The sequence below is a fragment of the Thermobia domestica genome, chromosome 10, assembly GCF_964235325.1.
Source record: "Thermobia domestica chromosome 10, izTheDome1.hap1.1, whole genome shotgun sequence".
NCBI classification, from domain to species: Eukaryota; Metazoa; Arthropoda; class Insecta; order Zygentoma; family Lepismatidae; genus Thermobia; species Thermobia domestica.
In genome coordinates this window covers 268500106-268511277 of record NC_137463.1, presented here as the reverse complement: position 1 = coordinate 268511277, position 11172 = coordinate 268500106, and the positions used below count along the sequence as shown (strand labels likewise).

At 37.4% G+C, this 11172-nt stretch overlaps 2 protein-coding genes across 3 annotated transcripts in view; both read left to right on the top strand.

The window, feature by feature from the left end:
- The window catches only part of LOC145663210 (glutamyl aminopeptidase-like), a 133571-nt gene that overhangs the window by 76184 nt on the left and 46215 nt on the right, over positions 1-11172 (top strand). The gene's annotated exons all lie outside the window — the stretch shown is intronic.
- On the top strand, positions 935-10248 carry LOC145663211 (uncharacterized). The gene is made up of 4 exons (XM_081729566.1): positions 935-3134; positions 5953-6611; positions 7922-8159; positions 10111-10248. The coding sequence occupies exons 1-4, from the start codon at positions 2969-2971 to the stop codon at positions 10236-10238; spliced, it is 1191 nt and encodes a 396-aa protein (XP_081585692.1). The 5' UTR covers positions 935-2968; the 3' UTR covers positions 10239-10248.

Sequence of the window (11172 nt, the reverse complement as noted above, 5' to 3'; positions counted from 1 at the left end):
ATACCCACATAAAAAACAAACAAAATAACCCCCTCTCCTACAAAAAAAGAAAGAAAAACCTCCAAAAATATACTTCAAAACTTGGATTAAAACAACAACTTCGTGTTTCTCAGTATAGGCCTAGTTTCAAAATTTGCTTTACATATGAATTTATCAAAGGGATATCTCCAGCTAGAATAGAATATCATTGAAAAAAGGTACGTTCGGAAATCATGTACAATTAATTTAGTTCGAGTTCAATCAAACTCGCTGTAATGGTGTTCAATTGTAATCTGGGAGAAAAAGCAACATGATTACTTTACTTTGTTTTTGTAGTACATACTCGTGTATTATGGCAAATAAATAATAACATGTCTTTCTCCATGTGTCAGATAGTTACAAATCGAAAATTCTCCACTTTAAAAAGGCCGTATTGTTTAGGCTTATACTTCATGTTATTAATTTACTATTGGTGTTCTCTGATAGTCTGACCTGTGTTTAATTTTTATATTCATTATATATTCCCATATGAAAATGTGACAAATTCCAGGCAATGTTCTGTGCATGTACAGGTACATGTGACTTTAACAGGTACTATACAGGCGCCTGTAGCTGTAAAAAGCATGTTAGTTTCCCACTGACAGGTGAATCTACCTGTGGCTATAAACATGTGATACATGTGTAGATGGTGTTCAATGTTAGAAGTTCTCAAACATGCAATGAAAAGTATCTGTACATATAAAGGAGACATGTAATGTACATACACCAAGGTACATGCATAGTACAGGTCCATGTAATATACCTGGGACATACAAGAGCAATACGTATGTTCAAAAAACATGATTCAAATTGATGGCATGTGCCTGTAATCTATCAGTCACATGCATGGGAAATGCTAGTTTTTCCTCTTAAGCCCATGTACTTAACATGTACATGTAAAACACATGCAAAGTACCTGCAGAACGATAGAAAAAATGCAATGTAAATTACATGTTTACATGCGTAAGTTAGGAGTGAAAAACATGGAATGTACAATACGTGTACATATAAATGAAAACAGGTAAGGGACATGCATCCACGGAAAATGAATGTCACAGGTGCATGTATTGTACCTGGCAGACGTAGATAAAGCGTACATGTACAGGGAATATAAGACAGGTAAATCACTATGTATCGGAAACTACATGCCACATGCATGGGAAATGCATTATTTCACCAGTATGCCCAGGTACTTACCATGTACATGTAAAACACATGCAAAATACCTGCAGAACGATAGAAAAAATGCAATGTAAATTACATGTTTACATGCGTAAGTTAGGAGTGAAAAACATGGAATGTACAATTCCTGTACATATAAATGAAAACAGGTAAGGAACATGCATCCACGGAAAATGAATGTCACAGGTGCATGTATTGTACCTGGCAGACGTAGATAAAGCGTACATGTACAGGGAATATAAGACAGGTAAATCACTATGTATCGGAAACTACATGCCACATGCATGGGAAATGCATTATTTCACCAGTATGCCCAGGTACTTACCATGTACATGTAAAACACATGCAAAGTACCTGCAGAACGATAGAAAAAATGCAATGTAAATTACATGTTTACATGCGTAAGTTAGGAGTGAAAAACATGGAATGTACAATTCCTGTACATATAAATGAAAACAGGTAAGGAACATGCATCCACGGAAAATGAATGTCACAGGTGCATGTATTGTACCTGGCAGACGTAGATAAAGCGTACATGTACAGGGAATATAAGACAGGTAAATCACTATGTATCGGAAACTACATGCCACATGCATGGGAAATGCATTATTTCCCCAGTATGCCCAGGTACTTACCATGTACATGTAAAACACCTGGAAAGTACATGCAGATGGATAAAAGGATACGATAATGTATTTGACACTAACATCGGTAATTTTCGCTTATTTCTACGTGTCTCGGTGACCCGCTTGGTGACTCTCGGCAGTAGCGTACGCAGGAATTTATTTCGGGAGGAGTCCAAACTCAATATGAGAGTATTTTATATTAAAATTTCTAAAGTTGCCCCTAAAATTAGGCTAAATTTACATAAAAGTCGAAATTTCGGGGAGGGTCCGGACCCCCAGGACCACCCCCTGCGTATGTCCCTGACTCGGCCCCTAGGCGATGGGGCTGTATTTGGAATTATATACGGGATCCATAGCTTCAGCGTTAATCTCAGCGAGCCTGTAAATTATAGACTTGACACTAATATTGGTTATTTTCGATTATTTGTACATGTCTCGGTGACCTGCTGTTGACTCTTGGCCCCCAAGGGGGGTGGGCAAGTGAACGCAATCGGGAGTTTCACTATGATCTCAGCGATTCCGAAAACTATGAAGTTAACATTAATATAAGTCATTTTCGACTATATTTTCATGTCGTAGTAAATCCTCCCTTGCGACCCCTAGTTCGAAGTTTGGAAAAAATGCTTCGTCTTGGTCTTGGCCGTGGACCAGCATACCCGTGACCAAAATTTGATAACTCTCGGTCCATTCGTCTGGCACCCAAAGAAGCATACGCACAAACACACTAACATTTTATTTATATTATATTACTGCACAATTAATTAAGAGATTCTGAAACTCATGGGGCGATTGCCCCCTTGACTTTCTCAAATGACACCCCTGAGTCTGAATAATAAGTTTCCTTTCCTTAAGAATTGCGATATGTGAACAATACACAATTATCGTCATACACATATAAGTTATTCTTATATGTATATTGTAAACTTGGGAGACAATATCGAAAACAACATAATTATAACGTGATCAGAACCTATATGTTTACGCACAGGAAAGACGCTTGGCGCCACAGCGTTCGTTTGTTCGTTGTCAATCGTCTGCTGGTTGTTGACGTTAGGGTTTGTGATCAGTGGTTTTTCTATGGTTGTGTGCTCGATGGTAGCGGATGAATTGTAAGTTTCCACAAGATTACAGTGGCTTTCAAGATGTCAACGGCAAATAATGCGTATGTTGTAGTTGAATGGGATAATAATACTTATTCCATTCTACACCGCAAGAAATGTAAATGTACAGGTAAACTTACACTTGGAAAAGTGTACCCTGTACAATGGAAAGGAAGCACGTGCTACGATGGTAGAATTCTTTATGTAGGTGAGTAATGTATTTGGCTCTAACAATACTTTAACAGCTATAGATGTAATTAATTTAAGATAATGACATATATTTAATGTGTGATTCATTACCGTGTGTTTTGCAGTGAACTGTCGAAACAGAAAATTACCGCGAATTTGTAGTAACTACCGAACGATGGAAATACAAATCGCATGAATCTACGGATGTTAATGACTCAGCGAAGTACATTGGAGAAAATGTCTTCTGGCTAAGTAACAGAGTATTGTGCTCACTTTTAATTCACTGTCACTCTGTTATATTTTAGAAGTATTTACTATTTATAATCCTAAGTTTTTTTTTTTTTTAAATTTATTTATTGTGTGGCTAGATCAACAACAGTTGGCGCCAAAATAAACTATTTAGTACACTTTAACTGTTGGCAGTCGACCTGAATCTAGATATCTGAGTTTAAATAACACTTTTGTAGGTATCAGAGTAGAATAGTAGATTTTTAGTGATTAACGTAAAACAGTGTGAACCATGTTGGTTCTTGGGGTTTAAGTGCTGTACCGCCTCCAATATTTTGGAAATCTACTGGGTGAATTGGATAATTTATTTTGGGGCCTATGTTTAGCAGAAGGGGTCCAGCACTTTTCTCTAAAAAATGTTACAATTTTGGTAATTTCTGTTCACATTAGGCTAGTTTAGGGTAGGTTATGTTAATTTAGGTAAGCTTAGGTTAGTTTATGTTATATTAGTGTATGGGTCCAGCATACTTTTCCAAAGAATGATAGAATTTCGCTTATTTCTACTAATAGTAGGTTGGTTTAGGTTAGGTTAGATTTGGTTACGTTCTGTTACGTCTAAGTACTTGCATCATTCGTTTCTTCTGTAAATTTTCTGTTTTTTACGTGCTTTTGGACCTCTTGTACTAAACATACTCCTATTTTGGTTTGTGAAGGAGCTTGAATGAAAAGCAGATTAGGGGAATAGCTGAAGTTAAGAAAGGGGTTTGGTAGGCTGGTTTTGGTGTTCTAAGCGTCATTGTATGTGGAGGCGGAAGAGACTATTTCACATAGAGGTACACTTGTTATGATTTAGTGGCGAGAAATGAAGTGTGGAAATGGCGCATATATATCAATATTATGACATATCGTGTGAGTTTTATAGAATTACGTACACGAAAATAACGAACGTCAGCTGTTGAAATTGTGTGAAAGACACGGTGTACTATTTACAAGTGGAGTGTTACTAGTATGAAACAACGACAAGTGCTATTCAAACTCTTATCATTGCCAACACCCACCTGTTTTCACTACCCTCGCTCATGCGCCTGTTCCTTTACCCGCCCTAACTAACGCGCTCTGCTTTTAGTGAGCACCTAGCACAGGTTGGTTAATGTCTTGTACTGTAGTTTTCATATCATATACATTCGGACGTCTTATTTATACGCAAATAGTAATGTTCTATTGCAAATTGTAAAAATTTACATGCCTTTGTTTTGAAGGTAATTGACTTGTAACTGAACCTAACCTGCCTAATGTAACATAACCTAACGTAAAGTAATGTACTCTAACCAAATGTAGTTCATGTTGGTACTTCTTTTTCGATTTTCATGTGGTCTGGCGATACAGCCAGCACAAATGCCATTTCTTGGGATGTAGGAAATGAACTGCAACATCATACGTTGTAGTTTGCGTGTAGGTTTTGTAAGTCTCGAATGAGATTATGAAGAATAGCTACACCATGCAAACATTACTACTGTGCCTAGATTCGTGAATATTTACATACGTCGGCAAAATAAAAATCATTTGTCTTAACTTTTCTTGCTTCAAATGATTCCATAAGGCATTCTTAAACTCTTACTGTACAGGCCCAAGTAACAATGTACTACTACCGAGTAATAATGTGTGTGTGTGTAAACCAATTTATAAAAGTTTTGTCTTCGGTTTACAGACATTCATAAAACATTTACTTCTTTCATCAGTAAACTTTAGGAATTGCACTACTGGGGAATAAACGAGGTTTATGCTTATTCTAAAAGCGCACCCACTGACTTTAAGTTTTGGAGTTTCCCGTTCTAATAGTTGAGTTGATTTTGAGTTCAACGTCCCTTTCAGCAACGAGGCCATATGAAACGTAGACATACTGATTAACAGGAAATCCGAACCACATGAGCTTCCACTGGGAATCAAACCCAAGTTTCTCACGTCAAAGGCGCGTGCGCTAACAGCTTAGCCACGATCTATTCTAATAGTCTTGCGACAGCGACATCGCAAATGGACTAACTAATGCGAGAACTGGTGTTTGTCCTGCAGGAGGCATGGAGAATGCAGGGCACTCCGATAGTCGGAATTAATATCGAACACAGTCCTCTTTCATATGCAGTCACTCGTTTAACCGCAAAGTTATCATTTTTATGTCCACATATTTTTAAAAAATCTGCGCCCCTATATATTAACTATCAGTATACACTGTTCTCTACGAAATTATTGATTATATATTTGTACTCCTACTGCGAACGAGTGATTTAGAAGCATCGGCTAGATTGAGGTATGCAGTTTCTGTAGTTTGCTAGCTGTATAAGGGACACTTTATCTCAAACTTTACCACCCGGGTCAATTAGATAGCCTTCTCACATCTCCCACAATGGCACTACTTTCAATCGGTCAGTATCTGCCACGATTATTTAACTACTGAACCTACTACTTTTCCTTGGAAGCTGGTGCATGTAATCTGTAGTAGATCCCTTTAACGGGTGGCCCTTTTCTTGTATTGCTTATATTTTATGAAGTGATTATGATGTACCACCGAAAACTTCAGATGCAGATGACATCATGATGGATTTTTTTTTCAGGTACTAAAACCGAATGTGAGGTGGAACAAAGGAAGTTTGTCGGGAAGACGGAACGGGTAATAAGATATGATTCTGGCAGCAGTAATAATTCTGATGACCTAAGTTCAACAGATCCGATTCCAACAGATGAAGAGGATGAAAATCGTAGAAATCTAGGCAGTTTGAAAGAAATATTTGAAAGGAACTTTGAAACTATTGTGAAGGACCCCACACTATGTACGGATAATTTTCCATCTGAGTCGGCTACAGAAACTACACCCGGCAGTAACGTCTGGCAAGAGCAAATAAACAGAACTTCTTGCAACGGAAGTTTACAGTCAGCATCCGCCAGTAACGTTTGTCAAGAACAGATAGACAAGCATCCAAGCAACGCATACTTATCAGCTCAGAACAGTCCATCAGGCTCGAAACCAAAAGTACGAAAGATCGACAAATGTCAAAACTGCAGCGTACTGAAAGAAGAAGTTAATGATTTGCGCACCAAATTAGACGAAGAAAAATGCTTAGTAGATGCTCTAAAGAAGGAATGCGCTTCCAGAGATAAACAGCGGAAGCTCAAAGTACCGAGAAGTGTCAAGACATTCTTGTTCACATTGCTAGATGCCGAAGATCTTGAAGAATCCAACCATGAGGTGTCACCATCCAGTCAAAGTAGTAACGTAAGTTTCTTTTCTAGATTTTAAGACTAAGGTTTTAGATCAATTTATCGCCGTTTTGTAGGGAAGGGGTGCGGGCGTACAATTGTTCAAATTCTTAGGGTCATACAAATATGTAAGTGGCGGTCCAAATTTCTCTTTCTGCTTGCTTATTTCAAACTATGAGTAATTTAAGGTAACGGCATAGTCTCTATAAGACAGACAAAGTCTGCATTAAGTATTTTGTCTCTTTTCTTTGTGTGGGGTCGCAGTGGCTCAATGGTAGAGCGTTTACTTTTGATTATTTGATTTGATTATCGCTTACGTCTTTTTTTTCAGGAGGGAGGCTATATGAGACGTGGACATATAGTTTAAAGTGGAATCCGAACCTCTCTTTCAATGCTCTACCACCGGGAATCGAACCGGGATCTTTTACGCCAAAGGCGCGCATTCTAGCCACTAGACCAGTGGAGAGGGTTACAGCGTTCACCTCTGTTCATTCCATCATTTCATTGGTTCTCATCATCACTGTCTCCTTTAGCTTACTCCACATAACCGCAGAACGGAAGACTCGAAAGTCATTTCATTTTCTCTTTCTTTGTGTGTATATATTTGCATTTCATCTGTGCTTATAGGAAGATTGCACCTCGAAAATTCTTGCGTATAATGTATCCATTCTCGTCCCTTTCAAATGTGATTGGGTCACTATTTTCGGAAAGCCATCATTTGCGGTTTGCTTGTTTTAATTAGATTTGACGGCACTGTTCTTACATATGTTTCTTTTTGTTTCCTTTTTGCTAGCTGGAGGCGTATAAAATTATATGTATTCCCTAGACAATGCAATTTTAAAAACACGCTCAATTTCGCTGTTGTAGTAGTGTTTGATACATACTGTTCATATGTTGGGCAGTTATTGTGCTTATATACGGTAGAGTTACAATTATCCGGATTAATTGGACTACACTCGATCCTGATAACTTACGAAAATAGTATTTTTATACAAAAATCTAAATTTGCTTAAATGACAAATTAAAGACTTATAAAAACAAAGTAGTTTAAATTTTGCATGTACAGTGTGTTAAAATCAGTCAATCAGCTCACACTACTAGTTTCGATCCAGCTAAGTCTCGCATCGTTTCGGCTTTCGTTATCTCTACCCTTGTTTTGTGTTGGGGGGGTTCAAGAACCAAAATCAAGCGCAAAAGATTGTTCGTGGTAAGATCGTTTGTTTCCAAAGCAATTCGGGTAATTTTATTTCTACTGTACATCATATATGTAAAAGTAAATGGTAGAATGTGTTAAGATTAATTATTGTGTTAAACTTTTACTTACAGGAATACTCGAGATCCGTACATGGAGATGATGTGGTTCTCAGTCCTGATTACCCTGACATTACAATAAAGCATTCCCGATTAATTCGCTGCGTAGCCAGTGCAGGCCATTCTGCTACAAAGCTCACGAGAAATCTTATGTCGTGCTTTTTTGATGATGATGAGCTTAGTACAAGTTCAATAACTGGTCGTGGCAAAATAAAGAAAACACTGTCTCCAGATATTATTAGTGCTATCAAAGGTATGTTAGGTTTCATATGCCTTTTACTTATAATTTTTGTTTCGCATTTCTTGCATAGTACATCATGGAGGAAGTGGGCTATATTTTTAAATACAAATTGATACTTCTATAAATCAATAACAAAACAATTCTTTATTTATTTGTATCATGTTTAAGCACAATAATTTAGCTTATGCTGTATTCATTTTTTAATTCTTCCTTACTGGAAGTGTGAAAATTTGCTGATTTTGAAACTGCTCCGATAAAGTGGATCCCTGGGGTCTTCTGTTAATGGGCTAGAATCCTGTAGCACAAAAGGTGCTGAACGAGAAATTAAAGACGCCGGTCTGTAACCTTAATTGTCCTATCAAAGTTTTGTCAAATTACAGTGAGTGATAGGATGACCTGTAGGTCTGAGGTACATTATGATTTCTCCATTGTAGAAACGTTTCAGAACTCCAATGACCGACTTGTCCAATGGCTATAACAATACTGCAATGACTTGAGAAACTCGTACATGTGTGCATTTGTGTATCCAACAGTTATATCTGCATTAAGTTTACACATTTTAAGTTATGCCAGTCATTAATTCAGTAAAAGAACCTTTAAAGGAGCACTGCTGGAAAGGTTGAGCAAATTGGACTCTGCTTCACTTTAGCTACCATGCCGGGGTCCACTTTATCCGCCACCAGTAATTAAATATTTTTACATGATGGTTTTGATGTTCTTGTAAGGTCTAGTCAAGACAATGTCACCTATTTGTTCTTAATATAACATGAATCTAAATGAAACTAAATACATAAGGAAAGACTTTTTAACCGTTCGAAAGTTTTGAAGTCTGCTACAGACATAAATTTGCGTATTCTTATTTGCATTCAATGACATCTTCAGTGAAAGCTTTGACATAAGAGTAAGCAATTTGCGTTCTCTGATAATGTTGCCAACTCACTTCAAGAAAATCGACAAAATAAAAAAAGGAGGGTCTGCTTTAGATGACGGGTTCGCCAATACCCGAATTCCCTCTAATTTGACCTCGAATATAATTTTTTTTTTTGTTTTGAAAAATGTCAGTACTGCAATTCAATCTGTGTTGGTGCGAGAGGATTTATGACACTTCTTTTTCACGTGTAAAACTCTATTTACTGTTTCTTTATTGGTGTTAGTAATTGCTCGAATTTTCATGTAGCGGTTTCGAACAATTGTACCGATTTTCTACACACATTCTCTGTCACAGTGGGTTTTTGGATTGTCCCTCCTTCCTTTAACATTCTTGAACCACTCGAATACGCGTGATAGATAGATACTGATCTCCATTAACGTATGTGAACAAATTGTAAGTTTCTGTGGCGAATTTTCCAAGTTTTGTACTTGTTTAACTTTTACACTTAGCATGATTCCGACTGATCCACCTGAACCCTTCTCTTGGTCACCGACATGACCTGAAATGAGAAGAAATCAGTCCAGGATTGAATGGTACGTTATGGCCAATTAATTTGCCACTTCTTTACCCAATCCTATCGCTACTTGACTCATAGCTGTAAAGAACCCTCGCTTGGTCTAGTGGCTAGCACGCTTGACTTCTGTTCGCGTGGTCCCGGGTTCGATTCCCGGTGGAAGTACAGTTGAACGATCGAAGTAGTTTCGATTCCACTATAATCAGCAGGTCATTCTCCTTTAGTCTAGCAGACATAACCGTGGGACGTTAAACTAAGTCAAACCAATCTTATAGCCGTAAAAACTATAAATACACTTCTAAAATACTCTTTAAACAGAATGTAACTATTTCTTTCTTAACAATAACTATATCTGTAGTTGTTAGTTTCTCTACTGTCCACCCAGTCACCTCCTACAATCAGTGTTCATTGTTCAATATATGACTTTTTTTTAACTTGTAGTTTGTTTCTTTCGTTATATTTTCAGCTTAGTATATGTGTAAAAGATCCTTGTTGATAAGACCTTTCTTTGATCACAGATTATGTTCTCCTCAAATTTCCTAATACCAAGACGTCTGCAGTTCACGCAGCTATGACGGACAAATGTGTACAGGCGGCTCGGAAGAATAGGCACGGAGACAAGCAGAAGGATCAAGATGATCAGTAGAGTTTGTGTTAATTTTGCTTCATACCAACAGTATAATAGTAATTTGTAGATACAGTGTATATATATTCTTTTGAGTTATTTGTAGTTACTTTTTGTATGTTCATTATACGTGTTTAAAATATAGTTACGTTAACTTATAAACTACAATGAAACGAAACTACAAACAATATGTTGCATGCAACAGTCCCACTCCCTCGGTGCTTCAGGTACCAAGAAAAACACGATATAGGTGGAATAAGCGTTTACATGTTAAGAGAGTAAACACTGAAATTCCTGGCACTCAACGAGAAGGTACATTATGTAATAGCCTTAGTACATCGTCTTGTTCTTCACGAGAAAAGGACGAAAACAACCATTATTCTTCGATACAATCCGATAAACCACAAATTGACCCTTTTCCCAATTACGCGGGCTTAAAAATCGGGGAAAATAAGTTGACAGGCAGTGTAAGCGTTGGTTCATCGGGCTGTATCGATGAACAATGTTCGTTTCCGGCGTTTCCTCTTGAGGAACAAAACGAAATACTTCACGGCACATATTCACAGCATCCTTTTAAATCAACGTTCGACTTTTCGCCTGATAGTTCAGAGTGCAATTCTGAGTTAAAAGATATTTCTGTTCCTGAATTGCAATTAAATGTAGTTCATAACGTTTCGGGACCAAACAGTTCTACATTGCAGGAGAACGTTGAAAGTAAATCTGTTATAAAAATAATGCAGTTTGTTCATAAGCACAAGCTCACGAAAACTGCAACATCAGATCTTCTTAGGTTAATGCATTCTGTAAATATTAAAGAAGTACCACGCACGAAATATTTATTATTGCAAGAATTCATGGCTTTACGTAACATAGAAGTCCAGCGGCATTTCTTCTGTTGCCAGTGTGCATATATTCACGATTCAGCCTGTGCTTCCCTTTCATGCAATAACTGTAC

Bases quoted from the DNA above. Each gene is read 5' to 3' on its own strand.
- LOC145663211 (XM_081729566.1), top strand. From the start codon at position 2,969: ATGTCAACGGCAAATAATGCGTATGTTGTAGTTGAATGGGATAATAAT. The intron at 3,135-5,952 runs GTGAGTAATGTA...TTTTTTTTTCAG, and splicing joins TGGTAGAATTCTTTATGTAG to GTACTAAAACCGAATGTGAG. The intron at 8,160-10,110 runs GTATGTTAGGTT...CTTTGATCACAG, and splicing joins TATTATTAGTGCTATCAAAG to ATTATGTTCTCCTCAAATTT.